Here is a 24,807-nt window from a genome sequence, read left to right on the forward strand (position 1 = left end):
GTCGGGGTCCGGCATCGAACCCACGGCCTCCTTCGTGCCAGGCGAGGGAGAATGGCATCTCCCCACCGCCGCGGCGACCGGTTCGGCGACATCTTATCGCTACGGCGCTAACTCGGCGGGTCCCTCGCGAACGAGCGTGAAGCGGATTTCCTGGGTAAACAAGCGCTGTGACGATGGCGACGGCGAGATGAGTGGCGGCCCCGGCGCCGATTTGAACAGCGAGGCACTCGAACGTTTGTTAGGCCGAGCTTTTTTTCTCGATTGTCATCCGATCGACCAGGTCAGAGGTCACGCTGAGCAGTGGGCCAGTACTGATGTTATGTGTGTGGCATCTCCCGAGGTCACTGTATTATTATTATTGTGCTTTTTTGCCCAGGAAAGCCTCCCTGAGTCTTAAGACTATTTCATAGCTAATAGGGGTTTTCCCATTTTTTTCTGGCAACAAAACTGACACCTTTTGCAAGGACTCATGTTTACATTAACCACGATACTTGCAGTCAAATGCAAACAAAAAACAATACTCTGATAATGTATGCATTGTCCATGAAACATATTTTTTGTTTGCATTTGACTGCAAGTATTGTGGTTAATGTAAACATGATTCCTTGCAAAAGGTGTCAGTTTTGTTGCCAGAAAAAAAGGGGAAAAACCCTATTAGTATATTTTGGTACTGGCAAAGGAGGTCCCATGATATTTCATAGCTGTCAACCTGTACAGTTTACTCCGTATTCTTGTGCAGGCAAATTACGTTTTCAGGTCCATACGGCGTGCAGCCGTTTCAATACGGGCAAAAATAAAAAATAAATGTTCCTCTTTGTTTGTGTTGCTCCCTTGTGATGGGACTTTGTGGGATGAACTTTGAGAATTTATAAGAGCACGGGGTGACCAATAAGGTCTGAATTGGTCTGCAATAAGGTAGGCACCGATAAGAGGTTGATGGCTATGCTATTTTTCATGAGGATCCTGCTACATCAGGACAATACTAATATGAATAATATGATGTTCGGTATTGGCGCTGTCGTTTCTCTGTCTGGGGGGCTGCTGTAATTCCACAGTGGGTGGGGGTTGATGTTGTTGGCATGTGTGTGATCCCAGTTGAGCAATTTGTGGTTTAATTTTTCACGTTTGGTAAGTTTGGACTGTGACGCTGGCACACGAAGGTCTACGAATGACGTCAGGTGATCTTTACCATCCACCGTGAGCCAAGCGGGTGGCGTGTCGTCGTATTTTATGGCGAATATTGCAGCGTTACAAGCTGTGAATGCGCCAGCGAATAACTGATGGTGCCACTCTTGAGCTGACCGACTGCGCTACTCTTGTATGTCATGCAGGCCACGTGGATCAGCCAGGTGCTGGGCAGCACAGTAAACCTCAACACCGAGAACGTGGACAGCATATTAGGTAACCACAGCACCCTGGCTCTGACTCGCACTCTTGCTCACACTCACATTCATTCTCACCCCCCTCACACTCTCACAAGACAAAGATCCCCCGTATAGCCTTAACAGACTGTAGGGGCAAGTGCTGTTAGCGAGCACCTATGAAGGTCGGAACGGTACACGAGGGGGTGGGTGGCCAGCACCACGCCCGACCGCCTTTGTCTCCCTAGTGGCGATGTTTACACATCGCACCAGGTACTCATTTGAGGCTGAGTCGACCTAGGAGAGGCCCAGGACCGGTTCAGATAATCGTCACTGGTGGTGTTAGCCGTGAGCGGGAATCGAACCCGTGTCGCCGGGTTCATAGCGCAGCGCTCTAACCGCTACACTACCGCTCTCGCACACACCATTAAAGCCTTGCTCACGTTCAAACCCTCATAGCCTCACTCACCTCACTCACACCCACACACACCCTCACTCACGAGGTATCATTTCGAATGCGGTGATGTGCAAGTAATACAGGTAAAGGTGCAGCAGACCCGCTATTGCTTGCTCGTGGGCGACAGTCGACGAGAATGAAACTGTGACCACACGAACTTCACAGTCTTCACTGGAACTCCGCAGGCTGGCGTTGATTCGAGTTAAGCGCCACGTTCTTAGTCTCGACCTAGCTCAAGCTTGACCTCAAACACTCAGGCCCAGGTCAGGCTCAACCTCTAACATTCAGGCCTAGTTCAGGGTTGGCCTCAAACACTCAGGCCCAGATCAGGGTTGGTCTCTAACATTCAGGCCTAGTTAAGGCTCGATCTCAAACATTCAGGCCTAGTTCAGGGTTGGTCTCTAACACTCAGGCCCAGATCAGGGTTGGTCTCTAACATTCAGGCCTAGTTCAGGCTCGATCTCAAACACTCAGGCCTAGTTCAGGGTTGGTCTCTAATACTCAGGCCTAGTTCAGGCTTGGACTCTAATACTCAGGCCTAGTTCAGGCTTTGCCTCTAACACTCAGGCCCAGATTTCGATTTAAAGCTTTCGTGACTGCAGGGATTCATATTCTTGGTTCTTTCGGTAAAGTCACGTAGAAGGGAAATAATAAAATAATAAACATATTTTGTCATTTCCCTTCTACGTGACTTTACTCAAGCCCATCTCAGGCCTGGCCTCTAGACCCAGCTCGGGCTCGAGCCGCTCCGTTGCATACAAAGAGGCGCGAGTGAGCTGCTCAGCTGTGTCCTGGCTCAAGGTCAGACTCGTGGAAACATCGTGAGCATGGCTGGGACCATGCTTGGAGCACGCGGCCTTGAGCCATGGCTCACTTGGGCCAGAGCCAAGCCTGAGCCGAGCCGTGACTCGGGATACGGACCTCAGAATATGGATTGAAGTATACCTTAACAATGTAATATAAATAAGAATCATGTTAAGTTTCATACAGCGTCCTTTATTGAATCTCACAAAAGCTGAGGATCCACAGATGAGCGGGAAGGCTGCAGCCAGACTGTTGCCCAAGCTCTGCAGTTCTCTATTTCTCAGGACGCTTTCAGCCAATTAATAGATAGATTTTATTTATTTCAGCTGGAAGGACCCAACGAGCTGCTAGGCTCTATTGTGTGGGTGTCCTGCGACGGTACAGGTGTTGTAGAGTACACATCTTAGTGACACAAGCATGTTCACATAGGTCGCGATACAAAACGGCTTCATACACGTTACGGGGACGATGAGTGTTTATACAACGTGAATGCAACGTTGCTCACCAAGCTTACCCACACACCCCCCCCCCCCGGTCTGGCCCCGCGGCTCTGTGCGCCGCGGTGCAGGTTCCGCGGATCTGGTGATGGTCAACTTCTACGCGGACTGGTGAGTGTGCTCCTCCTGTTTACGATGTCAGAGTTTGATCCGAGATCCGCAGTAAAATCTCTCGGGCTCCCGTTGGCCACCTCCGCCGTGCTCGGGCGACGAGGCCCCAGCGAGCAACGCTGCTTCGCAACGGAGTTCCGCTCGTGTTGGGTCTTCTTTACGTGCGTCACCGGATGGACAGACGGCGGCATGAGCACTCAGCACGCGCGGCATAGTGGACAAAACGCGGCATTTGCTGCCCTTTAATTTGTTGACTTTTTTTGTCGTTTTTGGTGAATGAGACTCCTATCCCGGTCCCTTGAGTTCTCACCGTGTTACACGGACGCCAACTTGAGACTTGGCAGCGCTATTTCCCGAGTTGTAACATGTATCGAGGGCTACTCACGCGTCGCTCTTGAAACGGTGCAAGATTAGTGTTGTAGGAGCATGGGGGGAAATAGACGATGATGGGAGGAGGACATTCCAGAGCGGAGCAGAGCGAGGGTAGAAGCAGAGAGAGAAGTGAAGCGAAACGCGCCGCTGACGTGAGCCGTGGCCAGGAATGAAGCCCCCGACGGCCTAAACGTGCGCGCTAACACGGTCGGTCGCCAGCGCCGTCGTTCAACCCCACCAGGAGTGGGGGGGGGGGTGTGCGATGTGGGAGCAGGGGTCGGATCATTAGCCTAAAGGTCACGGGGTCTTGTGTGGCTCCCGTCATCCCCCCCCCTCTCCACGTGGTCACGATGCCGACCCTGCCCGGCCGCTCTTGTCGATTTCGCCACGGGCTCCTGTGCTCGGGGGTGGCGGATCGGCGCCAGGGTTCGTTAGGGTCCGTTTAACGAGTCCGCGGGGGCAGGCGCGGGGGCAGGGGGGGGGGGGCGGCCAGGGCCCTGTTTGTAATTAGGGGGTTGTAATTGGGGTTGCTCCCCGGTCCTCCGTGGCGCGCCCTTTGTTTAATTTCGGCTAATGTAGCGAACAGGCGCGCGGGCGGCCTAACGAGCACGCGCGTGGATTCGTGTTATCGCTGCGACTAAGCGCGTTGCTCGCGTCACCCGGGAGAGCCTCGCCGAGTCTCGAGGCTCGCTCTCGGGAGGGTCCTGCCAAGTCCGTCACGGTAGGGGTGGGGCGGGCGCGATGATGCTGCTGCTGCTGCTGTCCCAGTTGAGCGCTTTGCAGGCGGCATTTGCAGCATCGTGATGTTTGGGCCGATACCGCTTGTTACGCTGTCCGGTTTTATTTACGTGACGGGAGCGGGACGGAGAAATCCGGAGGAGACCCATGCAGAGCAGGTGAAGGATAACTATCCACACGCTGAGCACATTAAGCGCCCGGGTCAGGAATCGAACCCGGGCACTCGTTGCTGTGAGGCACGAGTGTCATCACTGCACGTGTGTTGCATGTGTGGTGCACGCGTGTTACACGTGTCCTGCACGTGTGTTACACGTGTGGTGCGCGCGTGTTACATGTGTCCTGCACGTGTGTTACACACGTGGTGCACGTGTGTTACATGTGTGGTGCGCGTGTGTTCCATGTGTGGTGCACGTGTGTTACATGTGTGGTGCACGTGTGTTACATGTGTGGTGCACGTGTGTTACATGTGCGGTGCACGTGTGTTACACGTGTGTTACACGTGTGGTGCACGTGTGTTACATGTGTGGTGTACGTGTGTTACATGTGTGGTGCACGTGTGTTACATGTGTGGGGCACGTGTGTTACATGTGTCCTGCACGTGTGTTACATGTGTGGTGCACGTGTGTTACGCGCGTAGTGCACGTGTGTTACATGTGTGGTGCACGTGTGTTACATGTGTGGTGCGCGTGTGTTACATGTGTGGTGCACGTGTGTTACGCGTGTGTAGGTGCCGCTTCAGTCAGATGCTGCACCCCGTGTTTGACGAGGCGGCCCACCTGGTGCAGCAGGAGTTCCCGGGGGACAACTCCATCGTGTTCGCGCGCGTCGACTGTGAACTCCAAGGTGCCCGCATATCCACCTCGTCGCTCTCGCATCATCATCACGCTGCACCACCGCTCACACACAGACACACAAAGATCCCCCATATAGCCTTAAGATACCTATGAAGGCCAGAACGGTACACGAGGGGGTGGGTGGCCAGCACCATGCCCGACCGCCTTTGTCTCCCCAGTGGCAATGTTTACACACCGCACCAGGTACTCGTTTCAGGCCGAGTTGACCTAGGGGAGGCCCCGGACCGGTTCAGAAAATCGCCACTGGTGTTGGCCGTGAACGGGGATCGAACTCCGGTTGCCGGCTTTGTCGCACAGCGCGCTAACCGCTGCACCACCGCTCCCCACACACAGACACAAAGACAAAGATCCCCCGTATAGCCTTAACAGACTGTAGGGGCAAGTGCTGTTAGCTAGCACCTATGAAGGCCGGCACGGTATACGAGGGGGTGGGTGGCCAGCACCACGCCTGACCGCCTTTGTCTCCCCAGTAGCGATGTTTACACACCTCACCAGGTACTCATTTGAGACTGAGTCGACCTAGGGGAGGCCCGGGACCGGTTCAGATAATCGCCACTGGTGTTGGCCATGGGCAGGAATCAAACCCGTGTCGCCGGGTTCATAGCGCAGCGCGCTAACCGCTACACTACCGCTCCCCACACACAGACAGACATACAACAACAACAACCGCCATTCGCCACTAAGTGGCGGTGACGTCACCACGACGCTTGTGCCAGGCCATGTGCACCTTGAGGCCACGTGAAGTGTCGAACGCCCGCTGGCAGGAGGTCACGGGGCAGACCCAGCAGGTGCCATGGGTCGACTGACCGAGATGACTGGCTGATGCACCACCTGTGCCCCCTACTGTACCAACTTGTTGTGCTTTAGCCACCCGGCGCTCCGCTCGTTGTTGTGAGCGTCACTCTTCCGCCCTCCGTTGTTGTTGGAGGGCGACTGCCTCCAACTGCCCAGTAGCGTCCTTCACGAGCCTCCTCCACAGAGGCCGATCTTGACACCGCTGGTAGCAGTCATCGGCAAGTCCACTCAGCTCCACGTCCTCCTGTACCACATCACTCCATCTCTTCTCTCGCCCGTGCCGCGCCCGTTTAGCCCCCTTGATCCGGCCGAACAAAAGCTGTTTAGGCATGCGGTGGCTGGGCATGCGGGCTACATGACCCAGCCAACGCAGCCTTGCCTGCCGGAGGAGCTCACCGATGGGACTTTTCCCAGATCTTTCAAGGATTTGCGAGCTCCTCACACAATCCAGCCTGGTTAAACCCAGGATGGATCGTAGGCAGGCCAGCCTAAATGTTTCCAACCGGCGAAGATATACACACACAGACACACACAGACACACACACACAGAGCTATGGCTAAGCAAAACTCAGCGCATCCCCCCTGGACCAATCCCCTCGCCTGCACTCACTGTTATCTGTGTCACGGCCAATCAGCCAGGCAGCCCTCTCCCTTCTCCACTCCCCCGAGGGGGGTGGGGGGGGGGTGCGCACAGCCCATCGCTGGCGTGGCCTTTAATTGGTGGCGAGTGATGGCTTTAATTGGCAGAGTGGAGGCACGGCCGCCCACCCGGGGGAGTTGACAACAACAACAACAATGACCATCCCAGCAGCGGTGGTGGTGGCGGCGGTAGCAGTGGGAGTGTGAGTGGGAGGGAGCGTGCGAGTGTAAGTGGAGCGTTTCAAGTGTGAGTGGGAGCGTGAGAGTGGGAGCGAGCGTACGAGTGGGAGGGAGCGAGCGTGAGTGTGCGTGAGTGGGAGCGAGTGTGCGTGCGTGAGTAGGAGCTGCGTGAGTGGAAGCGTGCGTTTGTGGGAGCGTGCATGAGTGCGTGCGTGAGTTGGAACAAGCGTGCATGCGTGAGTGGGAGCGTGCGTGTGTGAGTGGGAGCGTACGGGAGTGCATGCGTGAGTGAGTAGGAGCGAGCGTGCGTGAGTGGGTGGGAGCATGCGTGAGTGGGTGAGTGGGTGAGTGGGAGCGTGCGTGATTGGGTGGGAGCGTGCGTGAGTGAGTGGGAGCGAGCGTGGGTGAGTGGGTGAGTGGGTGAGTGGGAGCATTCGTGAGTGGGTGAGTGGGAGCGTGCGTGATTGGGTGGGAGCGTGCGTGAGTGAGTGGGAGCGAGCGTGCGTGAGTGGGTGAGTGGGTGAGTGGGAGCATTCGTGAGTGGGTGAGTGGGTGAGTGGGAGCGTGCGTGATTGGGTGGGAGCGTGCGTGAGTGAGTGGGAGCGAGCGTGCGTGAGTGGGTGAGTGGGTGAGTGGGAGCATTCGTGAGTGGGTGAGTGGGAGCGTGCGTGATTGGGTGGGAGCGTGCGTGCGTGAGTGGGTGGGAGCGTGCGTGAGTGGGTGAGTGGGTGAGTGGGAGCGTTCGTGAGTGGGTGGGAGCGTGCGTGAGTGAGTGGGAGCGAGCGTGGGTGAGTGGGTGAGTGGGAGCATTCGTGAGTGGGTGAGTGGGTGAGTGGGAGCGTGCGTGATTGGGTGGGAGCGTGCGTGAGTGAGTGGGAGCGAGCGTGCGTGAGTGGGTGAGTGGGTGAGTGGGAGCATTCGTGAGTGGGTGAGTGGGAGCGTGCGTGATTGGGTGGGAGCGTGCGTGAGTGAGTGGGAGCGAGCGTGCGTGAGTGGGTGAGTGGGTGAGTGGGAGCATTCGTGAGTGGGTGAGTGGGAGCGTGCGTGATTGGGTGGGAGCGTGCGTGCGTGAGTGGGTGGGAGCGTGCGTGAGTGAGTGGGAGCGAGCGTGGGTGAGTGGGTGAGTGGGAGCATTCGTGAGTGGGTGAGTGGGTGAGTGGGAGCGTGCGTGATTGGGTGGGAGCGTGCGTGAGTGAGTGGGAGCGAGCGTGGGTGAGTGGGTGAGTGGGAGCATTCGTGAGTGGGTGAGTGGGTGAGTGGGAGCGTGCGTGATTGGGTGGGAGCGTGCGTGAGTGAGTGGGAGCGAGCGTGGGTGAGTGGGTGAGTGGGAGCATTCGTGAGTGGGTGAGTGGGAGCGTGCGTGATTGGGTGGGAGCGTGCGTGAGTGAGTAGGAGCGAGCGTGGGTGATTGGGTGGGAGCGTGCGTGAGTGAGTGGGAGCGAGCGTGCGTGAGTGGGTGAGTGGGTGAGTGGGAGCGTGCGTGATTGGGTGGGAGCGTGTGTGAGTGAGTAGGAGCGAGCGTGGGTGAGTGGGTGGGAGCGTGCGTGAGTGAGTGGGAGCGAGCGTGCGTGAGTGGGTGAGTGGGTGAGTGGGAGCGTTCGTGAGTGGGTGAGTGGGAGCGTGCGTGATTGGGTGGGAGCGTGCGTGAGTGAGTGGGAGCGAGCGTAGGTGAGTGGGAGCGAGCGTGGGTGAGTGGGAGCGAGCGTGCGTGAGTGGGTGAGTGGGTGAGTGGGAGCGTTCGTGAGTGGGTGAGTGGGAGCGTGCGTGATTGGGTGGGAGCATGCGTGAGTGAGTGGGAGCGAGCGTGGGTGAGTGGGACCGAGCGTGGGTGAGTGGGAGCGAGCGTGCGTGAGTGGGTGAGTGGGTGAGTGGGAGCGTTCGTGAGTGGGTGAGTGGGAGCGTGCGTGATTGGGTGGGAGCGTGCGTGAGTGAGTGGGAGCGAGCGTGGGTGAGTGGGAGCGAGCGTGGGTGAGTGGGAGCGAGCGTGCGTGAGTGGGTGAGTGGGTGAGTGGGAGCGTTCGTGAGTGGGTGAGTGGGAGCGTGCGTGATTGGGTGGGAGCGTGCGTGAGTGAGTGGGAGCGAGCGTGGGTGAGTGGGAGCGAGCGTGGGTGAGTGGGAGCGAGCGTGCGTGAGTGGGTGAGTGGGTGAGTGGGAGCATTCGTGAGTGGGTGAGTGGGAGCGTGCGTGATTGGGTGGGAGCGTGCGTGAGTGAGTGGGTGAGTGGGTGAGTGGGTGAGTGGGAGCGTTCGTGATTGGGTGGGAGCGTGCGTGAGTGAGTGGGTGAGTGGGTGAGTGGGTGAGTGGGAGCGTTCGTGATTGGGTGGGAGCGTGCGTGAGTGAGTGGGAGCGAGCGTGCGTGAGTGGGTGAGTGGGTGAGTGGGTGAGTGGGAGCGTTCGTGATTGGGTGGGAGCGTGCGTGAGTGAGTGGGAGCGAGCGTGCGTGAGTGGGTGAGTGGGTGAGTGGGTGAGTGGGAGCGTTCGTGATTGGGTGGGAGCGTGCGTGAGTGAGTGGGAGCGAGCGTGCGTGAGTGGGTGAGTGGGTGAGTGGGTGAGTGGGAGCGTTCGTGATTGGGTGGGAGCGTGCGTGAGTGGGAGCGAGCGTGCGTGAGTGGGAGCGTGCGTGATTGGGTGGGAGCGTGCGTGATTGGGTGGGAGCGTGCGTGAGTGGGAGCGTGCGTGATTGGGTGGGAGCGTGCGGGAGTGCGTGCGTGAGTGGGAGCGAGCATGCGTGAGTGGGTGCGTGCGTGAGTGGGAGCGAGCGTGGGAGCGAGCATGCGTGAGTGGGTGCGTGCGTGAGTGGGAGCGAGCGTGGGTGAGTGGGAGCGAGCGTGGGTGAGTGGGTGCGTGGGTGAGTGGGTGCGTGAGTGGGAGCGAGCGTGGGTGAGTGGGAGCGAGCGTGGGTGAGTGGGAGCGAGCGTGGGTGAGTGGGTGCGTGAGTGGGAGCGAGCGTGGGTGAGTGGGAGCGTGCGGGAGTGAGTGGGAGCGAGCGTGCAAGTGTCGGGTAACAAGGGGTAGGTGAGGGCGGTTCCTCGCGACTCGTTAGTGCAAGGTGCACAAAGCCAATTACACGCGCACAGGGACACGTTTAGTGAGTAATGATCGCAAACCACGACGCACTCGTCCGCTCGCCGCTCTCTCGCTCGCCCACGCCATCACCGCGCGGGGCGCCCCGCCAGCACAGCGGGGAGCTGGACGCGTACAGTGTGGACGCAACGCGCCGTCGTGCCGCTGGACGGGAGGTGATAAGGGCGGGGGGGGGGGGCGGGCATCACGGTGGCCAGTTTTGCCAAATTCATGAAATCGCACCGCACGTCGTCAATCGGAATCCACGCCGAGCAGCAGCTGCAGCAGCAACAGTTACAGCAGCTAGAGCAGCAGCAGCAGCAGCTACAGCAGCAACAGCAGCAGCTACAGCCGCTACAGCAGCAGCAGCAGCTACAGCAGCTGCAGCTACAGCAGCAACAGCAGCTACAGCAGCAGCAGCAGCTAGAGCAGCAGCAGCTACAGCAGCAGCAGCTACAGCAGCAACAGCAGCTACAGCAGCAGCAGCAGCTACAGCAGCTGCAGCTACAGCAGCAACAGCAGCTACAGCAGCAGCAGCTACAGCAGCAGCAGCAGCTACAGCAGCAGCTACAGCAGCAGCAGCAGCAGCTACAGCAGCAGCTACAGCAGCAGCAGCAGCAGCAGCTACAGCAGCAGCTACAGCAGCAGCAGCAGCTACAGCAGCTGCAGCTACAGCAGCAGCAGCAGCTACAGCAGCAGCTACAGCAGCAGCAGCAGCAGCAGCAGCTACAGCAGCAGCTACAGCAGCTACAGCAGCAGCTACAGCAGCTACAGCCGCTACAGCAGCAGCAGCTACAGCAGCAACAGCAGCTACAGCAGCAGCAGCTACAGCAGCTACAGCAGCAGCTACAGCAGCAGCAGCAGCAGCAGCTACAGCAGCAGCTACAGCAGCAGCAGCAGCTACAGCAGCTGCAGCTACAGCAGCAGCAGCAGCTACAGCAGCAGCTACAGCAGCAGCAGCTACAGCAGCAGCTACAGCAGCAGCAGCAGCAGCAGCTACAGCAGCAGCTACAGCAGCTACAGCAGCAACAGCAGCAGCTACAGCCGCTACAGCAGCAGCAGCTACAGCAGCAACAGCAGCTACAGCAGCAGCAGCTACAGCAGCAACAGCAGCTACAGCAGCAGCAGCTACAGCAGCAGCAGCAGCTACAGCAGCAGCAGCTACAGCAGCAACAGCAGCTACAGCAGCAGCAGCTACAGCAGCAGCTACAGCAGCAGCAGCAGCAGCTACAGCAGCAGCTACAGCAGCAGCAGCAGCAGCTACAGCAGCAGCAGCTACAGCAGCAGCAGCTACAGCAGCAGCTACAGCAGCAGCAGCAGCAGCTACAGCAGCAGCAGCTACAGCAGCAGCAGCTACAGCAGCAGCTACAGCAGCTACAGCAGCAGCAGCTACAGCAGCAGCAGCTACAGCAGCAGCAGCAGCAGCTACAGCAGCAGCAGCCCCTCCTGCGTAAACGTGGCAGCACCCTCCTGAGTCTCGAGTCTCTGTGAGGCTCTGCTGGGTTAACGAGAGGAATCGCAACAACAGTGATATTAATTCACACAACAACAACAACGACGACGACCTTTAACCTTTACCCTCCGACTCCCCCACCCCCTCCTCCCCCCCCCACGACAGCGGAGCTGGCACAACGGTACCGCATCTCCAAGTACCCGACGATGAAGGTGTTCAAGAGCGGACGGATGATGCGGCGCGAGTTCCGCGGGCAGCGCTCCGCCGCCGCGCTCGCCGACTTCGTGCGCCAGCAGACGCTCGATCCCGTGCTGCGGCTCGAAACCCTCGACCAGCTGGACGACATCGACGTGAGCCGCGCTCCACCCCAGATCCACCCCTGATCCACCCCCCGATCCACCCCCGATCCACCCCCGATCCACCCCGGATCCACCCCCGATCCACCCCCGATCCACCCCGGATCCACCCCCGATCCACCCCAGATCCACCCCCCTGATCCACCCCAGATCCACCCCCCTGATCTACCCCAGATCCACCCCCCTGATCCACCCCCGATCCACCCCGGATCCACCCCCAGATCCACCCCCGATCCACCCCAGATCCACCCCCGATCCACCCCAGATCCACCCCCCTGATCCACCCCAGATCCACCCCCCTGATCCACCCCAGATCCACCCCCCTGATCCACCCCCAGATCCACCCCCGATCCACCCCAGATCCACCCCCGATCCACCCCAGATCCACCCCCCTGATCCACCCCAGATCCACCCCCCTGATCCACCCCCGATCCACCCCGGATCCACCCCCAGATCCACCCCCGATCCACCCCCGATCCACCCCAGATCCACCCCCCTGATCCACCCCAGATCCACCCCCCTGATCCACCCCCCTGATCCACCCCCGATCCACCCCGGATCCACCCCCAGATCCACCCCCGATCCACCCCAGATCCACCCCCGATCCACCCCCGATCCACCCCAGATCCACCCCCCTGATCCACCCCAGATCCACCCCCCTGATCCACCCCCGATCCACCCCGGATCCACCCCCAGATCCACCCCCGATCCACCCCAGATCCACCCCCGATCCACCCCAGATCCACCCCCCTGATCCACCCCAGATCCACCCCCCTGATCCACCCCCGATCCACCCCGGAACCACCCCCAGATCCACCCCCGATCCACCCCCCTGATCCACCCCAGATCCACCCCCCTGATCCACCCCAGATCCACCCCCCTGATCCACCCCCGATCCACCCCGGATCCACCCCCAGATCCACCCCAGATCCACCCCCGATCCACCCCCGATCCACCCCCGATCCACCCCGGATCCACCCCCGATCCACCCCCGATCCACCCCGGATCCACCCCCGATCCACCCCAGATCCACCCCCCTGATCTACCCCAGATCCACCCCCCTGATCCACCCCCGATCCACCCCCCCGGATCCACCCCCAGATCCACCCCCGATCCACCCCAGATCCACCCCCGATCCACCCCAGATCCACCCCCCTGATCCACCCCAGATCCACCCCCCTGATCCACCCCCGATCCACCCCGGATCCACCCCCAGATCCACCCCCGATCCACCCCAGATCCACCCCCGATCCACCCCAGATCCACCCCCCTGATCCACCCCAGATCCACCCCCCTGATCCACCCCCGATCCACCCCGGATCCACCCCCAGATCCACCCCCGATCCACCCCAGATCCACCCCCCTGATCCACCCCAGATCCACCCCCCTGATCCACCCCAGATCCACCCCCCTGATCCACCCCAGATCCACCCCCCTGATCCACCCCCGATCCACCCCCAGATCCACCCCCGATCCACCCCAGATCCACCCCCGATCCACCCCAGATCCACCCCCCTGATCCACCCCAGATCCACCCCCCTGATCCACCCCCGATCCACCCCGGATCCACCCCCAGATCCACCCCCGATCCACCCCAGATCCACCCCCGATCCACCCCCCAGATCCACCCCCCAGATCCACCCCCCTGATCCACCCCCGATCCACCCCGGATCCACCCCCAGATCCACCCCCGATCCACCCCCGATCCACCCCAGATCCACCCCCCTGATCCACCCCAGATCCACCCCCCTGATCCACCCCAGATCCACCCCCCTGATCCACCCCCGATCCACCCCGGATCCACCCCCAGATCCACCCCCGATCCACCCCCGATCCATCCCCGATCCACCCCGGATCCACCCCCCGATCCACCCCGGATCCACCCCCAGATCCACCCCAGATCTAGGCCAGATCCACCCCAGATTCACCCCCGATCCACTCCAGATCCACCCCAGATCCACCCCAGATCTAGGCCAGATCCACCCCAGATTCACCCCCGATCCACTCCAGATCCACCCCAGATCCACCCCAGATCTAGGCCAGATCCACTCCAGATCCACTCCAGATCCACCCCCAGATCCACCCCAGATCCACCCCGGATCCACCCCGGATCCACCCCCGATCCACCCCCGATCCACCCCCGATCCACCCCAGATTCACCCCAGATCCACTCCTGATCCACCCCCGATCCACTCCGGATCCACCCCAGATCCACCCCAGATCCACCCCACATCCACCCCAGATCCACCCCCGATCCACCCCCGATCCACCCCCGATCCACCCCAGATCTTGTTGTCTCTGCTCTGACTGTAATCTGGCTGTCTCTGCTCTGACTGCCATCTGACTTTCTCTGCTCCGATTGCTCTTTGCTGTATTTTATTTACTTGCAAATGAGACTCCTATCCCTAGCCTCTCGTCTCCTCTCTCCTGCGATCAATCATTTACACGAGGGACTTGCGCCGTGTCCTCTGAACTAGGCCGATCGGCCCGTGCGTGCGTGCGTCTCCCGTGGGTTGTGTGCGTGCTGCGTGTGCATGTCGTGCGTGCGCTGCTTGCGTGCGTGACGCAACACAGCGCAGCAAGAGGACGATCGTCGGCTACTTTGAGGAGCAGGAGGGAGAGAACTACCGCACGTTCCTGCGCGTCGCGCACGTCCTGCGGGAGGACTGCGTCTTCTACGCCGCCTTCGGGTGCGCACACACACGCACACGCACGCACACGCACACACACGCACATACACGCACATACACGCGGGCACACACGCGCAAGCACCTGTATGTTCCTTTCCGTGCTAACGCGGCGCGTGTTTCGTTCCGTGCTAACGCGGCGTGTGTTCCGTTCCATGTGAACCCCGTGTGTGTTCCGTTCCATGTGAACCCCGTGTGTGTTCCGTGTAGGGACATCTCCAAGCCTGAGCGGTTTTCGGGAGACAACATCATCTACCGGCCAGCAGGGGTGAGGGGTCACCGCTCACGCACACACAAAAACCCACAGACTCCTCGCACAGAGACCCACGGACTCACACAGAGACCCACGGACTCCTCGCACAGAGACCCACGGACTCCTCGCACAGAGACCCACGGACTCCTCGCACAGAGACCCACGGACTCCTCACACAGAGACCCACGGACTCACACAGAGACCCACGGACTCGGACAGAGACCCACGGACTCCTCGCACAGAGACCCACGGATTCCTCGCACAGAGACCCACAGATTCCTCGCACAGAGACCCACGGACTCACACAGAGACCCACAGACTCCTCACACAGAGACCCACGGACTCACACAGAGACCCACGGACTCACACAGAGACCCACGGACTCCTCGCACAGAGACCCACGGACTCCTCGCACAGAGACCCACGGATTCCTCGCACAGAGACCCACGGACTCACACAGAGACCCACAGACTCGCACAGAGACCCACAGACTCCCCGCACAGAGACCCACGGACTCCCCGCACAGAGACCCACGGACTCCTCGCACAGAGACCCACAGACTCCCCGCACAGAGACCCACAGACTCCTCGCTCAGAGACCCACAGACTCGCACAAAGACCCACAGACTCCTTGCACAGAGACCCACGGAATCGCTCAGAGACCCACAGACTCGCACAGAGACCCACGGACTCACACAGAGACCCACAGATTCCTCGCTCAGAGACCCACAGACTCGCTCAGAGACCCACAGACTCGCACAGAGACCCATGGACTCCTCGCACAGAGACCCACAGATTCCCCGCACAGAGACCCACAGAGCCCCACGGACTCGCAGAAGGACGGCACGCGTGCGCCCGTGTCTCCGTTGTGGTGCCCCCAGGAGAAGAACCCGGACATGGTGTTCTTGGGCACGCTCAAGAACCAGGAGCTGCTGTTCGCGTGGACGCAGGACAAGTGCGTGCCACTCGTCCGGGAGATCACATTCGAGAACGGAGAGGTGGGTGCGGCGTCGCGTCTCCCTGGAGCCATCGCCACTGCTACCGCCGTCGCCACCACCCCGCCACCACCCGCCACCGCCGCCACCACCGCCACCACCGCCACCACGGCCACCACCGCCACCACTCCATATTGTCGCGTGGCCCCCACGATAGTTGTGATGGTTGTACGGCCGCGGGAGTGTGGTCCCCGCTCGTTGCAGAGGCTCGCCGTTCGAATCCCGCGGGCCACCCTGGTTAATGCAGCGGTGTGCGTTCACCACAACACTGCCACACGCCGTCTGCATCACAGTAGATGGCACATGATGGCTCTGGGGCGATCAAGTCCATATGTTGGCACGGGCGGGCGGGGCGATTGGTCCGTACGTTGGCGCGTGCGGGGCGGGGCGATCGGTCCGTACGATGACGTGGGCGGGCGGGGCGATCGGTCCGTACGTTGGCGCAAGCGGGCGGGGCTGTGCGACTGGCGCGTGACTGCGGTTGACGCCGGCGTTGCCGGGTGGCAGGAGCTGACGGAGGAGGGGCTGCCCTTCCTCATCCTCTTCCACAACCGCGAGGACGAGGAGACGCTCAGCCGCTTCCAGCTGGAGGTGGCGCGCCAGCTCATCAGCGAGAAGGGTACGCCGCTACCGCACTACCACCAGCGGCAGCACCACCATCAGTAGCATCAGCACTACCGCCACCACTACCACCAGCACTACCACCACTAATGCTACCACTACTACCGTCACCACGATTGCTACCGTCACCACTACCACCACCGCCACCACCACTGCCACCACCACTTTCACCAGCAACACTAGCACTCCCAACCAGCGTTACCGTCAATTGGCACGACCACTTGCGGGTGGGTTGGTGGATGAGCGATGTGAGTGGGCGAGTGAGTGGGCGGGCGATTGGGCGAGTGGGCGGGCGGGCGAGCGATTGGGGTGGCCGGGCAAATGGGCGGGCGGGCGAGTGGGCGGGCGAGTGGGCGGGCGAGTGGACGAGCGAGCGGCTGTTCGCAGGGTCGATAAACTTCCTGCACGCGGACTGCGAGAAGTTCCGCCACCCACTGCAGCACATCAACAAGAGTCCCAAGGACTGCCCCGTGATCGCCATCGACAGCTTCAAGCATATGTACGTGTTCCCCAACGTGAACGACATGATGTGAGTACCCGCAACGCTGGCACGCCCACCCGCTCACTCGCCCACTCACTCGCCCGCTCACTCGCCCCGCTCACTCGCCCGCTCCCCCCGCACGGCCGCCCGCAAGCACACTGACCTGCACGCTCACTCGCTCACGGTTCGCTCGTTCACACCGCTCGCTCACCCGCTCGCTCACCCGCTCGCTCACTCACCCGGACGGCCACTAATTCACTAACTTATTCGTTCACTCACTTGCGCACTCAGTCCCTTAGTTTCTCGCTCACGGTACACTCACTCACTCACGGTTCACTCCCTTACTCACTCACCCGCACGGCCACTAACTCACTAACTTATTCGTTCACGATTCACTCACACGTGTTCGCTCCCTACCTCGCTCGCTTACACGCATACTCATTCACTCGCTCGCATGCTCGCTCATGGTTTGTCCGACTGCGATTGTCCGCCTGTATCTGTCAAGCTGTCTGTCTTGCGTGTCTCTGTGTGTGTGGACATGCCGGCCTGAATAGGCGATCGCTCACAGCCCAACAGGCTCTTGAAGTATATGTACAGGGCATCCTTTATCTTTGGAGCGGTAGCGTAGTGGTTTGCGCACTGTGCTAAGAACCCGGTCAACATCGGTTGTTAATATCTGATCCGAGCCAAGGCCTCTCCTAGGTCGACTCGGTTTTAAAATCAGTACCCGGTGCGTTGGGTGACTTCGCCACCGGGGAGACAAAGGCGGCCAGGCTCTGTTCCGGCCGCGCCAGCATCTCGTGCACCGTTCCGGCCTCACCAGGGCGCTGGCCGACAGCGCTTGCCCCGGCGGGTCCTTGTGAGCTACACGGGGGACCTTTGTCTGTGTGTGCAGGGTGCCCGGCAAGCTGAGGCAGTTTGTGCTGGACCTGCACTCGGGAAAGCTGCACCGGGAATTCCACCACGGCCCCGACCCGACACAGGTGGTCGAGGAGCAGGTGAGGCGACACACACACACACACACTCTGACAGTGGTACACACACACTGGTACACACACACTGGTACACACACACACACTCTGACAGTGGTACACACACACAGTGATACACACACACACTCTGACAGTGGTACACACACACAGTGATACACACAGTGACACACACACACACACTGACAGTGGTACACACACACAGTCACAGTGGTACACACACACACACAGTGACAGTGGTACACACACACAGTGACAGTGGTACACGCACAGTGACACAGCAGTGTGCATGGTCATATAGACACAGCATCACGTGGTTGCTCTGCCCCCCCTCGCCCCCCCCCCCCGCCCCGTCCCCTCCCCGTGTAGTTTTTGGTGGAGTCCAGCGACCCCCCAGAGAGCTCCTTCCAGAAGCTGGCCCCCAGCGACCGTCGCTACACCATCCTCAAGAGAGACCGCGACGAGCTCTGAGACGACCCCACCGCCTCGCTCACCACCTCGCTCACCGCCACCTCGCTCACCACCATGCTCACCACCTCGCTCACCACCTCGCTCACCGTCTCGCTCACCGTCTCGCTCACCGTCTCGCTCACCACCTCGCTCACCACTCGCCGCACCACTCTCCTCCTCCCTTATCTGCCGGTCACTTCACTTCAACCTGCCTCACCTCTCTCTGACCTCCCGCTGTCCTTAGCCCTCGCCTGTTGCTCACCACCCCTCACCGTGCACTCGGCTTGCCCTCCTCACCCCTTCCTCACCGTCAACAAACGGCCCCAAAGCTCCCACCACCGCCACCAACACCACCCCCGTCCTCACCGCCACCCTCACCCGCGCACCGCCACCCTCACCGCCACCCTCACCCGCCTGCCACCCTCACCCGCCCGCCACCCTCACCGTCGCCGCCAATCCTCACCGCCACCCACACCGCCACCCACACCGCCACACCGCCACCCACACCGCCACCCTCACCGCCACCCTCACCGCCAATCCTCACCGCCATCCTCACCGCCACCGTCACCGCCAATCCTCACCATCACCCACACCGCCACCCTCACCGCCACCCTCACCGCCACCGTCACCGCCACCCTCACCGCCAATCGTCACCGCCACGGGGAACTATCCTCGGAAGCCCCACAGCTGTTGTTGCGAGTGGCAGCAGTGACGCGCGGTTTGAGGTGGGGGCACAATCACTACCACGCGTTTCCCCGGGTGGAAATCCGCGGAACGATTCTTCATCTCGGAGAGTTCCGGGCACGTTCAGAGAGCTATGAGAGGGGGGGGGTGGGGCAGGGGGGGGGGGGTTGGGTAGAGGGGGGGTGGGGCAGGGGGGGGGGGGGTTGGGTAGAGGGGGGGTTGGGCAGGGGGGGGGTTGGGCAGGGGGGGGTTGGGCAGTGGGGGGGGGGGTAGGTTGGGGGAGGGGGGGGGAGTCACTCCGGGCTTCCGAGGATCTTTACTTCCATCTCATCCCGTGCCGGACAGCCGGACGCTTCCCCGGGTGTGTGCGTCACGTGGGTCGGTGTGCGTCGCGTGGGTCGGTGTGCGTCAAGTGGGTTGGCGCCACGGGGAGCCTCCGCCGGAGGATGTGGGGGGGGAGAGGAAGGGGGAGGAGGAGGGAGTCACAGGTCGCTAGCAAAGGCTTCCGACTCGTTTCTCCGGTTTGGGTCTTCCCATCGATGTTCCCGGCGGGGGGTTACGTCTGCGTTTACAAGGTCACGCGAGGTTATGGCGTTAGAACGGTCACGGCGACGACGACGACGACGACGACGACGAAGAGGTGCATAAGTAGCGGCGGGGTTGGGGTTGGGGTTGGGGTCGAGCTGTAAAACGCGCCCGGGCGGTTTACCCACGAGTCCCCTTCCCGTGCGGTGCCCACCACCATCGCCATCGCGTCCACCCCCACCACAATCATCGCCCCACCATCATCGTCATCGCCACCACAATCGTCGTCGCCACCACAATCGTCGTCGACCGTCAAGGCTGCGGTCCTCGCCCGGACGATCTCCCGAGTCTCACCGCTGCTCACTCCACTCACTCCACTCCTCTCCCCCGCGGGCGACAGAGCGGGCGAGCCGCGAGCCGCGAGCCGGCAGGTGGAGCCAGGCCGGCCGAGCGTGGATCTTCATCCCTGGTTTTGTCGCCTGGACGGACGGAGCCGCTCACCCGGGGCGGACGGGCGCTCCGCCCCGCCCCGCCCCGCCGTCGCGGCCGGCAGACTCTTGCCATCGGCCCGCCGCCGGCGTGCTGGCGACGAGACCCCACTCGGCCTGGGTTGGTCCGACCTGCATCAGCTGCGAGCAGCCGAGCCCAGGAAACTAGAAAGCGCTCCCCGCTCGATGGACGGAAAGGCACGTGGGAGGTGGGTCGTAAACAGCGACAGTGGCAGCAGCGTCAACAGCGTCATCAGCAACAGCGTCAACAGCGTCATCAGCAGCAGCCAGCTCTGTGTCTCCTCTGGCGCCGTGCCGTGGTTGCGTGTTCAGCGCAACCTCCAGCGTTTCGCCGCAGAGGCCGGGAGCTCCTGAAGAAGCTCCCGGGCACGCGGAGCGAAACGTCGGACATCGCGCTGAAAAGGGCACGCGGCGCCGGGACCCGACGGCAACGGCGCAACCACGGTTGTACCGTGGCACAACCCCGCATCTACTGTTGACTCTGACTGCTGTCACCAGGCACCTCATCAAGCGCCAAGGGATGACGACGACGACGACGATGACGATGGGTCATGTTGATCTTTAAACAGGGTTGGCACTTGTGGCTTTTCCGGTTGACCACAGCCGACAGCAAGTTACCGCGCGACCACGTTTGCGACCGCATTAACACGTTACCACGCTGCCACGTGCACTCATGTGTTAACACGTTACCGCACTCCCGCTCGGGCTAGCGCGTGAACACACGACCGTGCTACCACGTGTGCGAGCACGTGACCACGCTACCACGTGCGTCAACACGTGGCCGCGCTCCCGTGTGTTCCCGCTGCTCGACGTTTTACCGCGCGTGCCGGGACCTCCTCCAGGAGCTCGCGAAGAGCCGCGTCGATTCGGATCGTGCGGCCAGCGCTTGATTTCAGCCGGAACCCGGCACACCGCATCGAGTATACCCCTCGCTGCCAGCCGTGGCTGCCGGGCGCACGCACGCACGTGCCAGCCGGCGACCCGGAAATTTACCCAGTGACCAAATTGAGCCCTTGGGCTGCACGAAACTGCAACTGAATCTCCGTCCGACCACCAGGTTGGACACGTCTGTGGCGACCGGCCGCTCGCCACTCACAGTGGAGGATGGACTGCCCCCCCCCTGCCCCTCCCCACGCCCCCCCTGCACCCCCCCCCCCCCATCGTCACGGCGACCGGCGGAGGAGGTCGCCACAGAGCCACGTGCAGGTTCCGTTGAACGTCGAGTGTCCGTTCGTTGTTGACCGTTCATTGAAAAGGAAGCAAAGTGACCAATGAGCCGAAGGGTGCGAGGTGTGTGGTTGTAGTGTGTGTGGGTGTAGTGTGTGTGGGTGTGTGTGGTGAGGGGCTGGTGTGGTGGGTGGTGAGTTGGTGGTGAGGGGCTGGTGTGGTGGTGGGTGGTGTAAATAGCGGTGGTGGCACCGTGAGACTTAGACGAACACGGCGACAATTCCCCTTCACAAATCTCGCTCCCCACATTACAACAAAAAGAAACCGAACTATATTTTTGTACACATCCGATCCGGCTACACACGGCCTTCTGGGAGTACAATCCAATCGGCAGCATTGGTTCAACACGAGCGCAACGCTGGACCGATTTCGACACCCGGCTTCTCGTCAACAGAGAGCCAGGCTCTTTGCTCGAACCAATGCTGGCGGACTTCCGGCCATTTTTAGCGAACCGGGCCGCTCAATCCGAGCCTAGCCCCGACCTCTGACCCCCCCCAGCGCTGACGACTTGACGATTCCACTGTTGGCCGGCCGGGTCGCGTTCCGTGCTCGCTGTGCCCCATGCGGACCCCCCCTCCCCCCCCCCCCACTGGGTCCCGCGACCATTGCTGATACGGTGAACTGCCCCGGGCCCCCCACCGACCCCCCCCCCCCCTCCCACGTAGGTTGACTCCGTTGTAAACGAGCAACTTGGTGTCACGTTGCATTCAAATTGACGCGTGTGGGGGTGGGTGGGGGTGGGAAGGTGGTCATGGGTACAGCTCCACCATCATCCCCGTCGCGTGCCCTTGTCCCCCGGCCTTACTAGGTGCTCGCTAACTGCACTCGCCCCTGCGGGTCTGCGAGGCTAAACGGGGTGAGGGGTGGAGGAGATGGTGGCCCCAGCTTGCGTGTGGGCCGACTCGAGTTGTTGTTGACGAATTCCGCGTTGTCCTGATTTCTTGAAGAACTTCCGAGCCGAATGCAAAATAAAAGTTCCTTTGGACGATTTGCGGAGTTGCCCGCGTACACCCCCCCCCCCCCCCCGGGGGGAAGAGGGGTGGGTGGGGGGGGGGGTCAGCTCCCCCCCCCCCCCCTCAACAGGAGCCACCTGCCCCCCCCAGTCCCCGTGATCTCTCGCAGTTAATTCCAAATCAGAGGTCGCAACCGGGTACCCGATACCTGTACTCTACCCGATACCCGGCTACCCGTTTGCGACCCTGGTGCGGCCGGGTAAGGAATCAAAACCCGTTTGCGACCTCTGTTCCAAATCGACCCCCCAATGAGAGGAGACGGATCGCACGGGGGCTGCCCCCGTTTAGAACAGAACCCGCGGATTGTCGTCGTCGTCGTTTACCCAGCACAGCCTCGCTCGGCCCCGTGCCTCTTTCAGAAGGCCCCCAGTGCCGCCCCCCCCCCCCAACGTTAATAGCAAACGCCAAGACGGCCGCTGGAATCGAACCGCAAACCTCTTCTGCTCGACCTCGCCACGCCGCAAGTCCACGGCACACATGGGCGGTAGGGGGGGGTCTCAGGCTGCCCTGGCTCACACGGGGAGCTCTGTTTGTGTCTTTGTCGTGTACGTGTCGGTGGGGGGGGGGGGTGTGTTACCGTGTGTGTTTTCTGGCGAGTGAAGTCATTTGTTTTTAACGTCTCTCGCGTCATCCGCGTTCCCCGAGATGTTCCGGCTCCGCTTTATCCGGGAGGGCGCCCGCCGTTCTCCGTGGCGGCGAGTGACATCACCAGCGTGTGGCTCGCTCCCACTGTGAACACATCGCTCGAGACGCCGTGACTTTGACAGAAGTATGTGATGTGCGCGACGTTTTAGGCAATACCCCTTCTTCATGGCGCATAAAGAGAGAGGCCGGGAGGGAGACGGTGTGGATGATTACAGTGGCAGGCTGCGCTTGTTGTACCACGTGGGGCCCCGCTGAGAATCGCACGCCGATGACCAGCTGTGAAATTTAAGTTGTAAATAATTATCAGAAGGCACTCATGGGTGGCGAGGGAAAAACAGACAACGCTCTTTCGGCGATCGGCAAAAGTATGGCGATCAAGTAAACACATCTAGAAAAATTATAAAAAAAGCATTTATCGCATCGTGGGTTAAACCACGTCAACAAAGCCAATCGTAATACACTTGGGGAGGCGTTTTCCCGTCTCGGGCGGTTTGGATTCGTGATCCTCGGGGGCACGGTGGTGGCGGTGTGGCACCAGTGCCGATCCACTGCTGGATGAGAATCTCCTGTGCCGACGCCGTCCCTTGGCGTCTTGGAATCAATTGAAACGGAGATCCAAAAAAAAAAAAACATTGATGCAACACCCCCACGCCTCCCCCCCCCCCCCCCCGTTCCGAGCGGTTGCTGCGATGGCAATGTCCACAGTTGTCCGTGTTGGCATCTGTCACTCGTGTATGTAGAACGTATTTCGCACCGTACGTAAGCAAACCTGTGCTAATCGGAGGTGCCGGGGTAAGAACAGACTAAACAATCCGGTGGCATTTGGCGGCGATGGGAGCGATCGTGTGCCGGTGCGAGCGCGGCCTGCGGTGGTCACGGCATTGCCACGCGCGCAGATTCCGCCCGTTCCTCACCCTCCGTTCCTCACCCTCCGTTCTCTCCATGAACGTGCAACAAGCTACACGTCCCACACGGCAGTCTGTCTGGTGGGAGTGCTTCAGAAGGCTGATGGGGGCATGTGTAAATATTGTATATTTTACGTGGAAGGACGGTTGTGCGGGGGGGGGGAAGAAGAATTGCCTGAAGTCGTTTCATTACTTCCTTGCTCATCTTCACGACGACGACGACGACGTTCACGACTGCTTGTATACGATGTTACGAACGCGACTTTAACAGACGGCGTAGACACAACGAAGTGGCGTTCGCGTCAATGACGACGTCGATGATGCTGCGACATCATCCTAGCGAGCCGAGGAATGCGCGGGTTGACACGCGGTGCCGATCCGCGGATCAGATGTTCCAATCCGCGGGCTTTGGTCAGAAATCCTAATGAAATATTCCTGGGGGGGGGGGGGGGGCACGGGAGCTCCATGGGTGGTAGATGATTCTTAAGAGTTTCTGTAGCAGCAGAACTCTGAACCTCTAAAAAATCCTTTGGGTAAGGCACGGTGGGAGGGGTAATGGGTGGGTGGGTGGGGGCAGTAGGGGGGGGGGGGTGGAGGGGGGGGGGGAAGGTACTCCGTTAATAAAATGACTTATTTTATTGTTTTTAAGCGACAGATTCTTCTTTTTTTGTGGCCGCGTCGCTCATTGCGGTTGCAGGGAGAGTGCAAGGGTGTGCCTCGGCAGGATGGCGTGAAGCAGAGGTCGCAAACGGGTTTCGATTCCTTACCCGTACCCGGTCGCAAATGGGTACCCGTACCCGGCCAGGTACGGGTACCCGTTCCCTGCCCGTACCCTACCCGAAATGAGTGACAAACGGTTACTCACCAGTGACTCACGGCCTACCCGTACCCGGCCGCAAACGGCTACCCGTACCTGGCCGGGTACGGGTAGCCGGGTGTAGGGTACGGGTATCCGGTTGCGACCTCTGGCGTGAAGCAACTTGGAGGGTGGGGGAAGAGGTGGCCGCTGGGTAAAACCTTGTTGGGTGGCGCCACAAGGAGGTTGGGATCTGTGTTGAACCAGGACCAGTGCCGCTTGCAAGGATACGCGCTCAGCAGGGCGCGTGGCTGCAAAGGGACCCGCTTGCGGGGAAGGAGGCCAAAG

General features: G+C 60.8%; 1 protein-coding gene across 1 annotated transcript; it reads left to right on the forward strand.

Moving 5' to 3' along the window:
* The first annotated feature begins 1,299 nt into the window (after positions 1-1,299).
* Positions 1,300-18,645, forward strand: ERP44 (endoplasmic reticulum protein 44). Its single transcript, XM_078619339.1, has 11 exons — positions 1,300-1,401; positions 3,191-3,230; positions 5,068-5,183; positions 11,490-11,674; positions 14,255-14,370; positions 14,578-14,635; positions 15,501-15,617; positions 16,122-16,233; positions 16,623-16,764; positions 17,612-17,714; positions 18,075-18,645. The coding sequence occupies exons 1-11, from the start codon at positions 1,326-1,328 to the stop codon at positions 18,174-18,176; spliced, it is 1,167 nt and encodes a 388-aa protein (XP_078475465.1). The 5' UTR covers positions 1,300-1,325; the 3' UTR covers positions 18,177-18,645.
* Positions 18,646-24,807: the final 6,162 nt, after the last annotated feature.

Source organism: Lampetra planeri, chromosome 62, assembly GCF_965212315.1.
Source record: "Lampetra planeri chromosome 62, kcLamPlan1.2.h2, whole genome shotgun sequence".
Taxonomy (NCBI): domain Eukaryota; kingdom Metazoa; phylum Chordata; class Hyperoartia; order Petromyzontiformes; family Petromyzontidae; genus Lampetra; species Lampetra planeri.